The 21868-nt window shown below is 36.1% G+C and overlaps 1 protein-coding gene across 6 annotated transcripts in view; it reads right to left on the bottom strand.

Annotated features, from left to right (window-relative positions):
- Positions 1–21868, bottom strand: part of LOC123827290 (interleukin 1 receptor accessory protein) — a 142445-nt gene that overhangs the window by 33364 nt on the left and 87213 nt on the right. For all 6 annotated transcript variants that reach the window (XM_045851803.1, XM_045851799.1, XM_045851801.1 and 3 more), the window contains 2 exons: positions 12373–12658; positions 8024–8210 (listed from right to left, as the gene is read on the bottom strand). In XM_045851803.1, the coding sequence (XP_045707759.1) occupies positions 8024–8210; positions 12373–12658 (473 nt within the window). The remainder of the gene's footprint in view (positions 1–8023; positions 8211–12372; positions 12659–21868) is intronic.

Here is a 21868-nt window from a genome sequence, read left to right as displayed (position 1 = left end):
AGCACTATGCTTGCATGATCAGCAGCTTACCAAATAGTTGGCACATGGTAAACAATCAATGCATTTGTGTTGCATGATCCGAAATATGAATGAGAGCAGCAAAGACAGAAGACATGGATTTGAAAGCTCACACAGTATGATAAAGATGGCTATATAAAGTAAAGGATGTGACATGGATGGGTTTTAGGATGGGTGGGAAAAGTGGGAGTAAGGATACAGAGTTTAACTGAGACAATAAGGTTAGAAGAGTTAGGGATATCTTGACATTTTTGCACCAAAGGTTAAGTTGTGTAAAATACATCATACTCACAAAATCTCGAGTTCTATACACGAGTCACTTTCAATGAACAAAACTAAAGCCATCCAGTGTTTAAGCAACCAATATTTATAAAATCCCACCTATGTGGCAGGCACTGTGTTAGGAGCTGGGCATATATTAGATATTAAATGCAGAAATGACCCTTATTCCCATGGAATTTTTCAGTGCAATTTAATCCATTCAATTATTTAATCAATTGCTAAATACAAAGTTTTTTTCTTCTGTGTGCTTGGTATTCAAGGGAAAGAAAAAGAGAGATCACCATCTACTATCATAGTAACAAAAATGAGATATGAATTAAATACTCTCAAAATAGAGAGCAGGTGACTCATTCAGCCTAATTCAGTCTTAAGGCTTCACAGATATTGGAACTGAGTTTAAGTTTATAGGATGGATCTTGGGTCCTTGGAAGCCTTGCAACTCTATTTAAAACGCTGTGTGTATATATATGAGGTCTGACCATATAGTATTCGGCCATGTAATATGAAAAATAGAAACATTTACTGAAGAAGATACAAGATACAAGAAACACTGTATTTAGGACAATGATGCCTCTGTTGTCATTAAAGTATGTATCTTGGGACCTCACACAGTTCTCCCAGTCACCATCAGCTGCCCCATCATATTTTCCTGAATCTCATTGACAATCTGAATCTCTTCCCTTGCAAAGGTGATTTTAGTTTTGGGAAAGTCCAGAAGTTGCAGGGCACCAAATAGGGGCTGAGTCATCTGGGTAATTTGATGTTTCACAAAAAAAACTTTATACAAGATGTGATGCATTGTTGTGGTGAAGCTGCCAGTTACCAGTTGCCCATAGCTGTGACCTTCTGAATCATCTGAATATTTTCTGCAGATGAATGTACAAGTTCATTGCAAAATTTGATGCAGATTCATTGCTCTACTAGCTCGGCCATTTTGACTGTGATAGCCACAGGTACACATGCTCACTCAATGGTGTCTACTTCCCCCACTGACTGATAAAGTCATCATTATTAACGCATGCACATTCCAATCCACTCTCCTTGGCTTCCAGGTAACATCAATGTTGTGCAAACAATTCTCATTAAATTAACAGTGGTTGGACATTTTCAGGATAGACCTTGTATGCATATATGGAATTAAACATGTACAGTTTGAAAAAAAACATATGATACGTATTTCCTTCATACCTGAAATTAAAAATCACTATAGGGACACTGTCAGGAAAGGAAAGAGATGCAGGACCAATCAAGCTACGTAGTGAGATCAGTCTGAAACAAGAGCTTTAAAAATACAGTCTATTACACAGACCTTGAACCAACTTTTCTACAATATTTGCTATGCCAGTATATGAAGGCCAAGCCTGATGCTTTTGTCAAAAATGTGCTCTCCTGATGGCATTTTGTCAGAAAAGGCAAAGATTTTCCAATTTTCTGAGAGAGATTTATAAACAGTATCGGACCAATTCTGATTACTTTTACACTGAAAATTAGAGGTGGAGGTAATAAATCAATTTTAATGATTATACTTAGCACAAGGACAATCAGCTTTTTGCAGACTGATATTCAGAATGATATTCATTCTCCTACATAGTAGTTTAGAGCATTTCCACTACTGGTATAAATGCAATATGCAAAATACCTAATAAAATGGGATTCTCTGATCATCAGTCAGAAGGGGAAATTTTCCTCTGTTTTTTGTAAGTACTTTGGGGCCTGGGGAGGGGAGAATAAAATGCCTAATCTCAACAATGAGGAAAAAATAATCTAGTCATATGAAAGTTAGGAGGCTTGCCATAATTTAAAGCTCAGGTCTCTGAATAAATATAATAATAATAGTAAAACCAACAACAAGATCTCACTTACCTGTGTCTTTACTGCTAGTTATTCCCATAGTCCAGGGGTGTCAAACGCATTTTTACTGGGGGCCACGAGGCAATCAGCCTCATGGTTGCCTTCAAAGGGCCAAATGTTATTTCAACTCCTTAACAGTTAAGGACTAGTTACATTTATTCAGTCCTAAAACTATTTCAGCCCTTCGAAGGCCACTGCCAGGCTGATGTGGCCCCCACTGAAAATGAATTTGACACCCCTGCCATAGTCCCTAATGTGAATAAACAGTCAACCTCCAATTTATACACATGTCCTTTCCTAGAAGCTCTTTCATAGGGTGGCTGTTTGGAATTCAGTGACTCACTTACAGCCCATGGTTTGCTCTCCAGGCTGGTTACAAATCCTGGCTCACTCGACAAACATTTACTGAACATCAATTTAACTCACAGGATTGTTGAATTAGAGCAGTAGAAATTCTGGGCCCCGAATGAGGAAAAGCCTGCCACGCAAATGAGAGGAGCAAAGTGGAGGAGACATGCCAAGGAGGAAAATTCAATCCCGCCCCATTTCCCTTGCAGTTCTGGAACAGATCATTTTGATTTTCTGTTCCCTCCGATCTGTTTCTGTGAGGCCCCTTGATTTCCAGGGCTCTCTATCCACAAGTTTTGGCATGTTCCACAGTCCCACCTGCAACCCAACCTGTGTTCAAGACTACCCCACCCTTCAAGGTGTCCTAAGCTCCAGAAGTAAGGACAGGACTACCCTCTCTGGTTCATTTCTGGAGATTATAGGCTTGAAACCAAACGTAACTGGCCTGAAATCCCAGATTCCCCTATTCTCAGCTAGATTGCTTTTGACTAAATGATATGCTGTAATGTAAAAGTATGGGCTCTTGATACAGATGGCATAAGGTTAAACCTTGACTCCTAGCTCAGTAACCTTGGGCATAGCTCTCAATTGCTCTTACCTTCAGTTTTCTTAACTATAAAATGGAGAACACAAGATAACTTGCCTCATGCTGAGAGAATTAAGTTAAAGAATTAAAGCATCTGGAAGAATTCCTGTGCTCAATAAATGTTAGCTCTACTGTTTACCTCTCTGAGCCTCTGCTTCATGATCTATAAAAGGATGACATCTGCCTTGAAGGATGGTAATGGGTATTAAATGTAACACATAAAGTACCTAGCTCAGTGTATTTTACAAGTAAAATGCAAGAATGGTTAGCTTTCTTTTCCTTCTTTCAGTGTATCAGTGTTCATCTTTCTGCTAAGAGGAAGCAAATTGCTGAACATAATTAATGTATCTTTTAGCTCTTACACACTTTTTTTTGTGTCACAAAAAGAGACTATTTCCACAATGCCAAGGCAGGGAATTCAGCTGATAGCAATGAAAAGAGAACTACTCTAGGAGGGCCAAGATACCTAAGTGGATGCAGGGAGTTACTGTAGAAGGCAGAAGGCAGAAAGCAATGTCAGCACTGCGATGCAGTGCTGGGAAAACGTAGCTGCCAAGAACCCTGATTCTGTACCCAAGATGGCAGCACTATTAGAATTAATGGTTTCAGGCAGTTACACAAAGAGAGAGAAATAAAAGCACTATACCACACAACAAGAGTGACCTTTTGCATAGAATAGGAAGGTTGGCTGGTTACCCATTTCTGTTTTGTCACTTGCACATTGTTGGGTATCTGCCATAGCAATGGTCTGGCCACTATGACTTTTTTCTCTGTCTTCTTTCCAGGCTTTCTGATTTCATTCACCCCAGGAACATTCTCTCCAGATTTTAGTGCTAGTCCTTAAGGCGCAGATGGCAAACACAAGGCCTGAGTGCGGGCTGAATCTGGCCCTCCATCTTGTTTTATCTGGCCCAGCACCTTATTTCTACCCAGCGGCAGCAGTGCTGAGCTCCTTGCCCCAAGTTAAGGAGTAGTTACATGTATATAGTCCTAAAGTTACATTTGGCCCTTTGAAGGCAACCACAAGGCTGAAATGGCCCCCAGTGAAAATGAGTTTGATACCCCAGCCTTAAGGGCTCCAACTACCATACATTATATTAATAGATCAGCAATTTTCAACCAGTGTGCCATAAGAGACTCACTGATGTGTCACAAGCCGTTTTAAAATACGCAATACCTCACTATTTAGTCAGGGATGCTGACATCTTCCCCTTCAGATTGTCGAATAAAAAAAATGACAAAAGTAAACACAAAAATAGGCATCCAGTGTAAATGAATCAAAATTATACCTTTTTTGCCAGATAGGCAGAAATATATTTTTTGGTCTGCTGCGGAATTTTAGTAATTGTTTATATGTGCCATGGGATGAAAAAAGTTGAAAATCGCTGATACAGATGCATCCAATTCTTTGACTCCAACTTTGATTTTTCTTCTGTGCTCCAGATTCTTCCTCATGTAGCCACTGCTTGCTGGTCACTGCCACCTAGATGCCTCAAAGACACCTCTACCTCAATATGACATTATCTACATCCTTCACCTGCTCCCCAAACCTGCTCCTCCTTTGCTGCTTCAGACTTTCACACGTTCATCCAAACAGAAAGAACAGAAAGTTGGGAATCGGTGGAAACACAGAGAGATGGGTATGGCATAACTTTGCCCTCAAGGAATAGTCAGTTTCATGGAGTAGATGCATGTAAATTTCTTCCTGTTCTTAAAACCAATAATAAATTCTTGTTGACATTCTTGTGGAACTTAGAATTCTTATTAGATTATTTTGAAGCACATCACAGATATTGCATAATTTAATTTGTAAATACTTCTGTATCTCTAAGTGACAAAACTCTTTCTGCAAGCATAGCTATCACACTTTTATCATGATTTAAAATAGTAATAACAGTTCATTGATATCATTAATATTCTTTTCAAGTTTCCCTGATTTTCTCATAACTTGTTTTATAGTTTGTTTGAACAAAACATGATCTAAAGTTTTTACATTGCAATTGATCTTCAACATCTCTCTCTCACTGTCATTTTCTCACTTTGTCCCCTCCCTTTTTCATGTTTTCTATAAAACGCAATACGTAAAAAACACTCAAACATAAGTATGTATGTGTTAATAAGTTATTATAAAGCAAACACCTTTGTTACCACAGCTCAGGTCCAAGGATAAAATGTTGCCAGTCACCTCCCACATGCCCTATGTCAGTGTCAGCTCTTTTACTACCGGCCAGAGTAGCCACTATCCACTCTTTACAGCAAAATCACTCCTTGTTTTCATTTAGAATTTTATCACCTTTCTGTGTGTCCTTAGACACTCATAGTCACATCTATTTTTAAATTTGTCTTACATGTTTCTTTTAGTCAATACATGCCCACATCATGCCTTTGTTTTTCTTACAATTTATCTGTTGAGTAACCGAAGGCATTTGGCATATACAATTTTCTGCAGTCTGGATTTTGCTGACTGCAAACTCATGGTTCAGATCAATACATCTCTTTGTTCTCTGTACTTCCCACAAAATGGCAGCGGCATCCAAAAGTTTAATCCACTTGGCACAATTATAATTGCTATTATTTTTTCATCAAAAGTGATATGTCTGGCTGTTAACTCTTCTTGTGATGGTGGCTGTCATTGATGCTTGATGCTTAGACTTATTGGGTCATTGGGGGTTACAGAGTGATTATATACTTTTATAAAAACAGGCCTCTCTGCACCTTTTTATAACATTTCTTATAGAAAAGACAGAATAAATACTCAATTTCCCCCCTTTATATACCAGTTTTCAAGATAAAAAATGCATTTCCTATTATCACCCAAATGTAACCAATTAAATATTCTGAAATAGCATTATGAACTTTTATGGACTTAAACTTAATTCATGGGATTTGAGCTATTATAATTTATACCTTTACTGAAATTCAAATTGTTCCGTTTTGGTCAATGGAAAATTCTTGAAATTTACTCCAAACTCATTTCATTAATGACTTAAACAGAGACAGATGCTAAAATTTTCAACTATGATTATGGAATTGCCTATTTTGTCCTTTACTTCCGTCAACTTTTGCTTCATGCATTTTGAAACACGGCTATTAGGCACATATAGTTTAATTATTTTTATACCTTACTGATGAATTGACCCTTTTTTTATTCTGGAAAGTCCTCTTTTATCTCTAACTATACTCATTGTCTTAAAGTCTACTTTATACATTCATCCTCCTCATTTTTATCCATCGTTTAATTTTGATTTACATTTGTTCCACTTTCTGTTAATCTTAAGGCATTATCTATTGTGCTCACTTGATATTATGTTCCCCTTACCTTAGCTTCATTCCTAAAATGACATCTAAGTTTTTACTGAGTTTTAGAATTTCTGAACTTTCATAATTCTAATTTATTTATGTTAATCTTTCTCATCTCGTATTATTTCTTAAATTTTTTTAGTTCATTTTTGAAATAGTGGTTTAAAATATGTCCTTCTGGCATGCTTCCCCCCCCATAGAATATTATTCTGCTTCTTATTCTTCCTTTTCTTATAATTCCAAATGGTAGGTTTATCTTGATTATTTTTGTTTTCTGAGTTTTACAATTTGGCAAGATTTTTTGTCTTAACAGAGATTCCTCTTCAAAAGTATGGTCTTCACATTTCCTGACTCTGCTCTGCTCTTCTTGGTCTTCTCTTCCCCTCCTCTACACAGGGTGGGGTGAAAGTAGGGCTACATGTGTTTGTCTGGGAAATAATGCAATAATTAATAAATTATAATACAAGAATAAAGTGTTTTACATATTCACAACTGTAAACCTACTTTTGCCTCACCCTGTACTAGCCTGATCTTGTTTACTTTTTTTTAATTCTCACCCAAGAATATTTTTATTGATTTCAGAAAGAGAGGGAGGGAGACTGAATGAGTGAGAGACAGAGAGACACCAATTGGTTGCCTCCCATAAGCATCCTGATCAGGGGTCGACTCATAACCTTCTGGTGCCTGGGATGGCACTCCCACCAGTCCAGCCACTGAACTGGGGCCCAATCTTGTTTACTTTTGATACCATTCCCAGTCATTTCTCCACATCATAGGTGGCTGTTCTTTAGAGTTCCAACGCACTAGAAAAATTCCAAACCCTTTAGAATTTCTTACTATAAGCATCTTGGACTTACCCTTCCCAATTTCAGTTGCTGTTCTTAAATTGACTCACCATACTTTCTAGTGAGTACACACTGGCTTTTGGGGTGGGGGTGTTGTTCTCCAGTCTGCCAGATATCACCTTATTTCCATTTACTCCTTTTCCCTAGAGACATTGATTTTGTATGGGTCATGTTTGTAGTTTGTCTCATTTGTTTTATTGAAAGTAGTTCTTGTGGATAACTTGACACTGAGTATTGTCTTAAATGTTGTCCAGGAGTTTGGGGCTTGGGTTTATGTGGATATTTGAAGATATTAAAAAATTGTGGCTGTCACATGTGTCACCTTCCAATACTACCATTTCTGATCAAACATTTCCCAAATCCCTGAGATGTGAAAGAGACCACAGGTGGACTATGCCCACAAATAAGCGCCAACATGAAAACCCATACAAGTAATAAAATGCAGTATTGACTAGTCAAGGAATTAATATTCACCAGATGAATTAGCAGTTTCCACCTTCATTGAGCAGAGAATGAAAGTGGGCAACATTTCTCAAATTGCATTTCATGAGAAGTTAACAGAAATGAGATACTTTTAGTAGTCAGTGAATGCAATTTAAGAGATAATGGGTTAAGGCAGTGTGCTCTCTAGCACATCCTTTAAAATGTTATAAGGTGAGGAAGCACTGAAAGATTTGTATAAAGTCACTAAAGAAGACATTAAAGATCTAACGAGAAAAATCTGTTTCTACATCAACTCAACAAATCATTTCTGCTATTTTAGAGAGAGTAAAATGCCCTCCAGGGTGCTTACCATGTACCAAGTGACGGTTGGTGTGACACTGGGAGGGAAAAATCCATCTATATTTGGACAAGTGATCTTCTGAACACTATATTCTATGTACAGTTTGTGCACGGGGACTTTCATTGGAGAATTGAAGCAGCTATCTTTTTGGACAACTTCCAGAGGAAATGCAACTTTGCAGCAATATGTGGTGTTCCTGAAAAGAGAAATATGCAATGAATGAGGAGTTTCATTTGCATTTGTTTTAATGTAGTAAATACATTTTTTAAAACGCTAAGTGAAGTAATGCCATGTATTGAGATGTTATACTTGCAAGTTCATGTGAGAGTTAAATACATTATGGAGGCATTTGCTAAAACAATTGACATCACAGAATAAAAACAGACGTAATTAACTACTTATGATATACTAAAATATTTGTATTTTTAAATATGCTCCTAAACATGTATATGTGTTTGTCTGTCTGTGTATATACATATATATATGCATGTATATGTATATTTAATTTCATGCTTAAAACATTCTCAATAATATTCAGTGCTGGTAAGAGAAAGGTGAGAATACCATATTAATACTCATGGCTGATAATGCTATAAGCAACCTTTAGAAAATAAATACATTTCTAAAACCATTAAAAATGTTTTAACTTTTGCCTTAGTAATCTTATTTCTGGAAAATTTTTCACTTGATACAATATGGCAAATTGGTAACAGGGGGAGCACATGATCAAAAGTGTCTATGTAGTGCTTGATCAACAAGGAAAACACAGAAATCAATTTTAAAAATCTATAAAATATGAAGATTGAAATGAAAATCATGGTACAACCATTCAAAGCTGTTGTAGATATCCATAAAAAATCAAGCATTAAGAAAAAAACTAACAAATGCATAAAACATGTTAAGATGGCTGGAGACTGTTTTTAATGTTTGCCCAGGTTGTTTTGTCTGCATGGAGGCCTCTTCTTATCCCATCACCCCACCTTTCAAAAGGAGGTCTTATGTGTGGTCCTCTACATACCCCAAATTAGGTCTCTACTTCTCCAAGCACTTCAGACATTTCCTTGTGCTGACTTGCTATTCTGTTCTTCTTAATTTATTATATTTCAAACAAGGGCATAACCATGTGTGTTTACTTATATTCCTTGCATTTAGCATAGTGCCTAAACTTTCAGTAGATGCTGAATAAATATTTGTTAAAATGAATGGGATTGATGTAAAACTTGCATGCATATACAGGAAAACAAATAATAAAAATAAGTGATTTTTAGGGTGATGGGTAAGTGGGTCCACCCTGTTAATAGTTTCTATTTAAAGTATCAAGTACATACTCAATCATCAATGACTCATGAATTATGACTAAATACAACGGAAGGAGTGGGGGTATGCATTCTCCTCACCAAGATGCGAGGAGAGGGTGTTTGAAGATGACTCATGACAGTGATAAGGTGGAAAGGGAGAGAAGCAGGCATGATTTCTATGAACAAATAATAGGTGTCTATCAGATAAAAGTATTCTATAGAAGATATTACAGAAGGTAAATTTCAGATATATTTTCTGATTTTTTAATAAAAGACAATTAACAGTGATTGGGCTGACTTTTCCAGCTCCGAAAGTCAAATCTGGATGTTATCTTAATAGGGGTATTAAAGCAAGAATACAAGCAGTAAAATCCTAGAAACTGAATCTTAACCCAATGGTCTTAAAGACATCAGGCTTATGATTTCAGTGGTTCGCTTTGCCATGCTCAGTTTAGGAATCAACTCATGACAATGAGAAACTTCTGGTGTCCCCACAAGACAAGTTTAATTTTAGATTTTCTTTAGATACATAGAAAATAGGCAGACATGTAAACTGAAGAAACAATCTGAAAATTAATAAAATAACATTAAAGGTATACTTAGGCCTAACAGCCATGCAGCCCTGCTCCTGTAACGTCAAAGAAGATTAGAGAAGTCTAGGAAAAGCTCTAGATAAGTAGTTGGTTGCTGAGGAAAAGGAAATAGAGATACTGAGGCACTAGAATGTAGTAGAGACCAAGGTCATCCAGAAAGCTACCAGTGACCTCTTCCCAGATATTTGCTGATGTCCACATACAAATGTTAATGGGTTAACAATTGTTAAAGATGGAAAGGAGCTCAAAGAGCATGTAGGCTGACTTTTGCGTGCAGATATATAGCTAGTAATGCTCTGAGGCATGGACAAATGTGGCTATGATCACCAGCTATGCAATGGCAGAGGTGGAATCGTAGCCTAGGTTTTCTGTCTTCTCATCCATTGCTCTTTCCACTATAATCTTTTCTAACCTTTCCTACAAGAAGTATGAAGATATAAATAATGGACACATGACTATTTCAGGCTCCTTGGAAGCCCACACTGCAGTTTAGAGTCCACCTCAATAAAATTAAATAGTCACATGAGAGCCTCAGAAGGGCCGTCAGAGTTAAGGGACTCCCAAGGCCATAATGATCAATATGTTTTCTGTGGTAGAAAACAGGTTCTTCTCCTCTTAATCATTCCATAGTTTAAATTTATCAAAGCATAGTCCTAACTAAATTCTCCATCAGAGAACAGTTAATACCCATGAATGACATGGGGCATTCAGAAGGTCTGGGATTAGCTATTGTTATGTTATGTTATGTTATGTTATGTTATGTTATGTTATGTTATGTTATGTTTGTTATGTTATGTTATGTTATGTTACTGCAATTTGTTGTCTTATGTTATTCAGCCTTATCATTATAAGCCTAGGCCAAATTGTGTCCTTTCAAGATTCATATGTTGAAGTCCAAACTCTCAGTACCTCAGAATATGACTATATTTGGAGAAAAACCATGCAAAAAGACAACTAAGGTCAAATGAGGCCATATGGTTAGATCCTATCCAATATGAAGGATTAGAAACCAGAGGGGAAACCATGGAGAGAATACAGCCTTCTACAAGTCAAAGGGAGATGATTGAAACCAAGCCTTTCAATTCCTTGATTTTGGAATTCAAGCCTCCAGAACTGTGAGAAAACAAATTTTTGTTATTTAAACCACCCTGGCTGTAGTATTTTGTTATGGCAGCCCTGGAAAACCAATGTATTTATTAAATAGTAGGAAACAATGTAAAAATACATAACACAGATGGGAGTTTATTTATTTTTATTTTTTTAAGTTTTATTTATTTATTTTTAGACAGAGGGGAAGGGAGGGAGAAAAAGAGGGAAAAAACTTGCAAATGTGTGGTTCCCTCTAGCACACCCCCTGCTGGGGACCTGGCCTGCAACCCAGGCATGTGCCCTGACTGGGAATGGAACCTTTGACCCTTTGGTTCACAGGCTGGCGCTCAATTTACTGAGCCACACCAGCCAGGGTGGGAGTTTAAAAAATAAAGCCTAGAAGTAAAAAGGAACCTTGGAGAAAAAAGTAGCTAAAGAACTAAGCTTTAAAATAATTATTTGTCAGAGAGGCCTCAGTTTAATTATTTTTTTCAGAGCAAAAGCAACATAAATTGGTAGTACAGGAAAAAAAATAAATATTTTGTGGAGCAAAATGCAAAGTTTACATGAACTTTCAAGAAAAAAGTGGATTTGAAAGAAGTTTTGTGCAATGATGGGGTGCTTTGGATTATATCCCTAGATTCCCAGGGATATGGTGTCTGTTTGCTTCTTAGGGGGATTTTGGTAGAAGAGTTTGAAAAGCATTGTACTAATTATGTATGATGCCTCACAAACACTCTTTCTTCTATAAAAGGCATCTCAGGATTTTATTCCATTTAAGGTACTTTGAAAGAAGACAATAACAGACACCAATGGGTTCTACTCCCTGCCTCGCTGATCGTTGAGCAGGGGTGTCCAACCTGCGGCTGGCGGACCCCCCAGGATGGCTATGAATGTGGTCCAACACAAAATCATAAATTTACTTAAAACATCATGAGATGTTTTTGTGATTGTGTGTCACAAGGTATTTAATATGTGTCTCAAATACAACTCCTCTTCTTCAGGTGTGGCCCAGAGATGCCAAAAGTTTGGACACTCCTGTGATTCTAGAGGAATAGATGTCCTCTGGTGGGGACAAAGGGTAGGCAGGCTCTCCCGTCAGGGAAAGGGGACAAGTAAACAAGGCTGTGACCTTAGACAACCTTGACGTATGTCAAAGTATGGAAAGGGACCACCTACAAAGAATGTTCTCAGGAGCACAACAATTTTCTCACATTTCTTTCAGCCATGCTTAGCTAAGCCATTGAGGTAGAGTGTTCATAACTTTTTCTAGGTGCTTCTGTCCCATCCACAGCTTCATCGCACATGCCATGCATCATCTAGCTCAAGACCCAGGGACTAAATGGAAAGGAGAACTCACCACCAAAACTCAGCCTACCTTAACATGCAGGTATAGTTGCCTGTGTCATTAAGGAGGGTGGGCCTGAACCAGAGCACGTCTTTCTCCTTACTAATGCGGTTTTCAGGGAGGCGGAAGTTAATTGGTTCCTCAAGATCCCGGTCCTGCCTGGTCCAATACCAGATCAGAGTAAGGCCAGCTGAATGGGCTGTGCTGTAGTTGAATTTCAAGAAGTGTTCAAAGAGTGGGCACTTGATGCGGGCAGGCTCATTTTCAAACACTTGGATCTGCCTCATTGTGTCTAGCCCCCAGTCATCGCAGCGTTCTGGAACAATCAGAAAGAAAAGGCACATGAATCGCCTCACATTAAATGCCACTGGGGATCACACTTTTTTTCTGGGACACCCAATCTTTCCCAGGAAACTCCTTCTCTAGTCATCTTTCATCACCTCTCTTTAATAACTGCATACAATAGTCTCCTGTGGTGTGAAGAAATTACTTTCCCCTCATTCCTTTATCATTTTATGACTATTTCATGGATAATAATTTCACTTAATGGCTCGATCCTGTTGAACCCTATAAGGCACAGGGAGAATCTCACCAGAAACAGAGGTCATGTAGGGATCTCAGTGGGCCATGGACATCAGCTGTTACATCACACTCCTTTCCCATTTCAAAATTCAGACATGCCGTTGTATACCAGAAAGGTCATTTATTCATTAATCGAGTATTTAGTAAAGATCTACAGTCACCAGGCATAGTTAGGCATAGTTAGGCTCTGGAAGTGCAACAGTGAGCAAGAGCAGCTATAGTTCCTGATCTCATCGAACTTACAGTCCAGAGAGCAAGATAAACAAAAACAATTTCTTAAGTAAGTACTAGTTTTATGACTGTGATAAGTCCTAAGATAACTGGAAATTTGTGCTAGTGTTCAACCATTAAGTAAAAAAATTTTACACAAATGATAAAAAATGAACACACAAAAAGCCAGAAGTCATGTGCCCTTTGAGTCCTCTGGGGACAGAGATTGTCCTCAGGGCTCCTGACTGTGTGGGGCTAGATCTGTGCTTGCCAATAGCAATAGAATGGGAGCCACATATGTGACTTCAGATATCCTGGTTAGCCACATCAGAGTGTTTTAAAAATCAGATACAATTAGTTTATATATTTTGTTAAACTTGATATATCCAAAACAGCCTAAATGCATTAATGAGCTGTTTTATATTTACATTCTCTTTTTTGTACTAAATCTTCAAAATACAATGTGTTTTACACCTATGGCATATCTCAATTTGAGCTAGTCATGTGTGCCTATGGATACATGTATAGATTAGACAGCAGGGTTCAGACCTCAAGAAGTCAAGGTTTCATTGATACCCACTGGGGAACAAAGGTGCTATAGTTTCAATGACTCAGAGTCAAATAAATTTGCAATGGCTTCTATAATTTATTTGTATCTTTTAAAGTTTACTTATTTATTTTTAGAAAGAGAGGAAGAGAGGGAGAAAGAGAGCAAGAGAAACATCAATGTGTCATTGCCTATCACGTGCCCCCTACTGAGGACCTGGCCTTTAACACAGGCATGTGCCCTGACTGGGAATTGAACCAGCGACCCTTTGGGTTTGCAGGCTGATGCTCAATCCACTGAGCCACACCAGCCAGGGCTATAATTTATTTTATAATAAAAAGTAATCACTTGTGCATACAGAAACAAATGATAAGAAATGTCTTTTTTTTTTAAGTTTTAACAATGATATATGGATAGAAGGCTCTAGATGTCACCGTGTGGAGTCCAGAACAGAGAGGCCAGACCTGATGGAGACTGACAGGCCCAAAGCAGTCACCTTAAAATGGTTTTCTTTCTTCCTTGCAACCCTCACCTACATACACACACGCATATGTATATGTATGTTGTTATTTAATTACATAATATTCCCTACATTTCAGCTGGTATTAAAACTTTTCATCCTAAGGGGAACACTTTGATAAAATACATGTAATGTTGTTCTTTAAGTAATGACATTTTACAATAAAATAGTTATACCACTTTTAAATTATATGCAATAAAACTGTGATTTACCATATACCAATATCTACCTAAAAATATGTAAACAAAATTTCTTTTAACCATTGGTAATTCTATATTGTTCCTTTTTCTCCTTGAACTTGTTTTGATTCCACTATTTTTGCACATAATTTTATTTTAATGAAATATATTTTCATGTGATAATTTTTAACTTTTTCATCACTTTACTTTTGCCCAATATATAATACTCTGTGTTGAAAACTTGAATTCTATTCTAACTATAGTATATACAATTTAAATACTATATTTTCAACTTTGTAAGTAATTATTAAGTATAAAATATAAACATATTAGAAATCATCTCTTTATAATCTGGATGGGCTATTTTTGAATGAGAGGGTTAGGCATTAGTTGAAAATGTTTTATGTATATGTAAGCATTGAGGAAATGTGTCCATAACCAAGAACAAAGAGCGTTTACTTCTAGCACAGTTATTCAGTTCTTTAAACTCATTTGGAGATTTATGTATGCCCCATTTATATTTTAACCATCAGAAATTATTTTTAACTACCTATCATTTGACATTTCTGGAAGACAGAATTTAAAAAAAACAGACTTTATACTCCTCCTTAAATCGACATCCTTACAATTTGATGCTATGAATCTTCTGATCAAGAAGGAGAGTCTTTTTTCCCCACACCTTGGATCTGGGCTGTTCTTGTGACTTACACTAACCAATAGAATGCAGCAAAAGCGATTTTGTGTCAATTCCAAGCCTAGGACCTACAAGCATTTTTTTTCTCTCAGAACCCTGCTACTACCATAAGAATAAGCCCAGTGTTGTAGAATATTTGTACGCACCCCAAATTCATATTCTGAAACCATAATGTGATAGTTTTTGTAGGTGGAGACTTTGGGAAGTGATTAGGTTATGAAGGTGGATTCCTCATGATGAGATTTTCCGTATAGGAAGAGAGTTAGCTTGTTCTCTCTCTCTCTCTCTCTCTCTCTCTCCCCTCTCCCCCCGCCCCACACACTCTCACTATCCCCTCTCCCTTCCCTTTCCCTCCCTTTCCCTCCCCTCTCCCTGTCACCTGCAGATAAAGTGAGAAGGGAGCCCTTTGCACATTGGGAAATAGGCCTTCATGGACACTTAATCTGTTCGTGCCTTGTTTTTATATTTCTCAGCCTGCTGAACTGTAATAAATGTTTGTTCTTGAAACCATCAATCTATGGTATCCTTTTGTAGCAGCCAGAATTGACTTAGATACTCAGAAAAGCTTACTAGTAAATAAGAGACACCTCCAGTAGACCTGAAGCATCCTAGTTGGCAGTTAGCCAGCCTCCACCAGCATGCTGTGTGCCCTTTCACAACTGTGCAGAGATGAACGGCAAGCTCAGCCCGGTTTACCCAAGCCAGACTTCTGTTACCAGAACTGACCAGGTAACCCACAGACTCATGAGAAAAATACCCATGCAACCAATACAATGAAGTTTGTTACTAAACTTTATGGTTGGTTATTAGGCAAGATTTGGGGGACAGCAGATAACTGATAGAACAACTAAATTAGTGGCTACTTTAAGTTTGATAAAAGCCAAGGATTTCAAGCTTTATGATTTGTAAAAGGATTTGTAAGTAAGTAATAATTCCCTAAGTAAATATTAGATCTGGGAAATTTAACAAACTGACTTTTCTAAGACTCAACAAATTGCTATTGTTTATAATTGCTATGCTTTCTTCTAGGAACACCTTTGAAAATCCAATATACAGAGAGAGAATTGTGGGATCAAAATGTTGTTCATGTCAATACAAACTTGATAATAAAGTATTTTTATAAAACATCTACCTTATCACATTCTTTAAATTATTTTCAGTAAAGCTCAAAATTGTAGAATTAGCTTATTCAATTTACAGAAAATTACAACCATTGTTTTTCAGATAACTATGTCAGACTGAATACATGCATCCAACACACTCTTTTGTGAAACTCCACAAAAACTAAAGTAATTTTTCAAGATATAACTCCAAGTAACAGCAAAAATGGGAGAAAAGATAACAGCAACATCAAAATGAACAAGTGGTAACCAGATTAGCTCATTGAAAATGAAAAACCCCAAATCAGCAGAGTTAAGCTGGAGGACAAACCCATTTTGCAATGCAGAATCCAGAAAAGATCCAGGAGGAACTATAAGCAGCAAGATAAAAAATCATTAGTGCTGTTCACCAATATTTCTGGGTTCTCTTTCTAGGAATGTTACAAGATTATAGTTATATTCCCCTCTAAAATAAGGATAAGCTATTTTAAGGGCCAGAGTATATTTCACCATGTTCCCTTCCTTTCTGTTTTGGAAAACATGAAAGTACAGACACTGACAATCCCTTAGCTGAGATCCCCTGATATGGATCATATATAGCAGAATTTTGTTATGCTGTTATAAAAAATAGGAATTTGCTTTGTATTAATATGAATAATCTTTTTTAAAGACTTTATTTATTTATTTTCAGAGAAAGAGGAAAGGAGGGAAAAAGAGAGGGAGAGAAACATCAATGTGTGGTTGCTTCTCAAGTGCCCCCACCAGGGACCCAGCCTGCAACCCAGGCATGAGACCTGACTGGGAATTGAACTGGTGACCCTAAGTTTCACAGGCTGGCATGACACTCAGTCCACTGAGCCACACCAGCCAGGGCTGAATAATCTTTTAGTTTGAGGCACATGCAATCAGTTATCTCAAAAATGAGGACAGGGAAGAGAATGGTGAAATAAGGACAATCAGATAAAACCTATGCTGAACGTGACACCCTTTATTCTAATCCACTCTCCTAGCACTAAGTAATGTTTCTCACACAGCTCACTTGAAATATCAGTGAGACTGTTACCTACCAGGCAAGAGAATGAATGAATCTTCTATGGGAAATTTGACTAGCTTCAGAGGAAAGATCTAACACTCTTAATACTAGTGATTCATTAACCAATAAAGTTGTACAGCCACATCATCCAATGGAAAAGCTCAAAGTTAATAAGCCTCACACTCACATTTAGAATTTTATTTTTTCTTTTAATTTTTATTTATGTATTTATTTACTATTGTATTTGCCATTGCCATTTAGTCCCCTTATATGCCCCTTCCCCCAGCAATCACCATACTGTTGTCCATGTCTGTGAGTCCTTTTTCATTTTTGCTCAGTCTTGCCACCTCCAAACCTTCCCTCCCCTTAGTTGTCATCCTGCTTTCTATGAGTCTGTGTCTGTCTCTGTTTTCTTTGTCAGTTCAGTTTGCTCATTAGATTCCACGTACGAGTGAAATTATATGGTATTTGTTTTTTTCTGACTGGCTTATTTCACTCAGCGTAATGTTTTTGCATTTAATATTATTTTGCATTAGTTTTCCAGTGTACAGCATAGTGGTTGGGCAATCACATACTTTACGGAGTGGTCTCATTGACACTTCAAGTACCTACCCTGCACCATATATAGTTATTATAATATTATTGACTGTTTTCCCTAGGCTGTGCTTTACACCCTGTGACTATTTTGTAATTATTAATGTGTAGTTCTTAATTCCTTTATCTTTTTCAGCCACTTCCCCAACCCTCCTCACATCTAGAAACCATCAGTCTGCTTTCTGTATCTATAAGTCTGTTTCTATTTTTTTAATTCATTTATTTTGTTCTTTAGATTCTATATCAGTGAAATTACATGGTATTTGTCTTTCTCTGACTTATTTCACTTAGTTTAATACCCGCTAGGTTAATTCCATGCTGTCGCAAATGGTAAGATTTCATACTTTATTATGGACAAGCAATATTCCATTGTATGTAAGCACCACTACTTTTCATCCATTTGTCTATTGGTGGGCTCTTGGGTTGCTTCCATATCTTGGATGTTGTAAATAAAGCTGCCATGAACAAAGAGGTGCATATATTCTCTCGAATTCGTGTTTTGAGTTTCTTCAGATGTACGCCCAGAAGTAGATTTATTGGGTCAAAAGGCATTTCCATTGTTAACATTTGGGGGAAACTCCATACTGTTTTCCATGCTGGCTGCAGTTATTTACAATCCCACCAGCACTGCTTGAGGTTTCCTTTTTCTTCTCATCCTCACCAGCACTTATTGTTTGTTGCTTTATTATGACAGTCATTCTGACAGATATGAGGTGATATCTCCTGGTATTAATTTGCGTTTCTCTGATGCTTAGAGATGTTGAATATCTTTTCATTTGTCTAGTGGCTATCTGCATGTCCTCTTTGGAGAAGCGTCTATTCAGGTTACTTGTTTTTTTGAAATTGAGTTGTATGAGTTCTTTATAAATTTGGATATCAACCCTTTACCAGACATATCATTAGCAAATATCTTTTCCCATTCAGTAAGATTTCTTACTGTTTTGTCTATGGTTTTCTTTGCTGTGCAAACATTTTTAGTTTGATGCAGTTCTATTTGTTCATTTTTTTTATTTTGTTTCCCTTTTCCAAGAATATAGAAAAAAATTGCAAAGACAAATGTCAGAGTTTATTGCTTAGGTTTTTTTCTACAGGTTTTACAATTTTGGAGTCTTACAGTTAAGTTTTAATTCATTTTGAGTTTATTCTTATATACAGTATAAGAACATGGTCTAATTTAAATGTTTTGCATGCATCTAATTTTCCCAACAGCATTTATTGAATAGACTGTTTTTAACCCATTGTATGTTCTTGCCTCCTTTGTTGAATATTAATTGACCATAAAGGCATGGCTTTATTCGGGGCTCTCTATTCCATTCCATTGGACTATTGACCTATTTTGATGTCAGTATTATGCTGTTTTGGATATTATGGCCTTGCAGTGTACTGTGAAATCAAGTAGCATGATTCCTCCAACTTTGTTTTTCTTTCTCAATATTGCTGTGGCTGTTTCAGGTTTTCTATGGTTCAATATAAATTTTTGGATTATTAATTCTACTCTATGAAAAATGACATTGGTGTTTTAATAGGAGTTTTATTGAATCTACAGGTTGCTTTGTGTAGTATGGACATTTTAATAATGTTAATTCTTCCTGTCCATGAACACATATATGCTTCCACTTATTTGTATGTTCTTCAATTTCTTTCTTCAGTGTCTTATAATTTTTCAAGTGCAGGTCTAGTACATTCTTAAATTTATTCCTAGGCATTTTAATGCAATTATAAATGGAATTATTTTCTTAATTTCTTTTCCTGATTGTTTATTCCTAGTATGTAAAAATGCAAGGAATATTTATTTGGTATTCTGCTAAATTTCTGAATTCATTTATCATTTCTAGTATTTTTTTTGGTGAAATCTTTAGTGTTCTCTACATACAGTATCATGTTATCTGCAAATAATGACAGTTTTACTTATTCCTTTTCAATTTGGATGCCTTGCATTTCTTTTCTTGTCTGATTGCTGTGGCTAGGACTTCCAAGTACTATGTTGAATAAGAGTGGTGAAAGTGAACATCCCTGTCTTGTTCCTGATTTTAAGGAAAACACTTTTAGTTTTTCCCCATTGAGTACAATGTTACTTAGCTCTTGGTTTGTCATTTATTACCTTTATTATGTGGAGGTATGTTCCTTTTATTTCCACTTTGTTGGAAGTCTTTATCATAAATGGGTGCTGAATTTTGTCAAATGCTTTTTCTGCATTTATTCATATGATCATATGATCTTTTCCTTTACTTTGTATATACAATGTATTATGTAAATTCCTTTATAATTATTGAACAAACCTTGCACCCCAAATAAATTCAATTTGACAATGGAGTATTATCTTTTTGATACATTGATAAAGTAGTTTTGCTAATATTTTGTTAAGGGCTTTTGCATCTATGTTCATCAGGAATTTTGGCCTATAATTTTCTTTCTTTGTAGTGTCTCTATCTAGTTTTGAAATCAGGATAATGCAGGACTCACAAAAACTTGAGAGTGTTCCCTCTTCTTCAAATTTTTGAAATAGCTTGAGAAAGATAGGTGTTAGTTCTTTTTTGAATGTTTGGTAAAATTCATATATGATACCACCTGATCTAGAATTTTTGTTTATTTGGATTTTTTTTATTATTGCTTCAATTTCATTGGTTGTAATAAGTCTGTTCAGATTTTCTATTTCTTCTTGATTCAATCTTGGAAGCTCACATTTAGAATTTTCAGTTGGCTTCTTAACCACTTCTTATAAATAAATAGAGAGCCCCAAAACACATCTGAGAAAAATTTTGACCATGAACGGGAACATCCAAATGAACAACATAAAAAAAGTATGAGAAAATCAAGACTATTCAAAGAAAAAAATCTTTAAAAAGCCACCATCATTAACATCCTCCCAGAAGTAGGGGAACTGCTGCATTAATGAAGCAAGAACAAGATGATATAAGAAAGTCAAAGAGAAAAAAAGCTCATTAAAATAAAAAAATGCAGAATGTTAAAATAATAAATGAGTTGCTTGAAAGTTAAAGTTGAGAATTTCCTAAAAGTAGAGTAAAAAGAAAAAGAAGAAAGATAAGTAAATTACAACACCAGTCCAGGAGTGTCAATATCTCAATTATAGGAGCCCTAAAACAAAGAAATTAAAAAGAAGGAGAAGAAAACTCTCAATTTATTAATTCAAAGGAACCCTAGAACTGAAATACATAACCTTCTAAATTAAGAGGACCTGTCAATTCTCATAGGATAGTGGATGAAAACAGATACCTCTAGAACATTTTTTTAAAGCTACATAAAGAAAAAATTATACAAATCACCAGAGAGTAAGAAAGAAGAGAAAAATGTTTATATACAATAGATCATAAATCAGAATGGCTTTGGACCTTTCAAACATAAGACTAGAAGCTAGAGGATAATGAAGCAATTCACCTAAAAGAACATTATTTCCAGTCTTGTATCTAAACCCAACAAAACAACAAATGTGAAGGTAACATTTTCAAATATGTAAAGACTAAGTAATTTTATATTCCATGTGCTTTTTATCAGAGTGCTTCTGGGGAGTACATACCACCAAAATAAGAGAAAAAGTCAGGAAAAAGAAAACACGGGATCATGGAATAGGGATCCAACTGGAGAGGGGAAGGGTCCCTGAATGATAGTGAAGGAGATCTCTGGATGATAGCTGTGCAACAAGGCTTGTTGATGGATCAGTGCAAATGGCAGGGAATGGAAAGGTCCAAAAAAGAAAAAATAATAATAATTGCAGTTGATTATCTGATTAGGCTAGCACTGTGTAAAATTATGTTGAAAGACAATTGAAAATTATAAAAGTTGTTAGCAAAAGATACAAATTAAAGTAAGAATATGAAAACAAAGCAATTATGAATGTTTATTAATTTAACCAAATATTGTAATAGTATTATATAGAGAAGAATGAGTAGACAAAGTAAAGGGTATAGTAGTTTAAGAGAGAGGATCCTCATTTGCCATAATTTAAATAAAGTGAAAAATAAGGTCTAAATGAAAAATAAAAATTTATACATATTGGTTAGTAAAATATAGATTGAAATATTAGGATAAATATATAAAATAATAAAAAC

This window comes from Phyllostomus hastatus, unplaced genomic scaffold, assembly GCF_019186645.2.
Source record: "Phyllostomus hastatus isolate PE091 unplaced genomic scaffold, TTU_PhHast_1.1 phas_contig_86, whole genome shotgun sequence".
Taxonomy (NCBI): Eukaryota; Metazoa; Chordata; class Mammalia; order Chiroptera; family Phyllostomidae; genus Phyllostomus; species Phyllostomus hastatus.
Note: the sequence above shows the minus strand (reverse complement) of the source record. Positions and strands in the feature narration are given on the sequence as shown.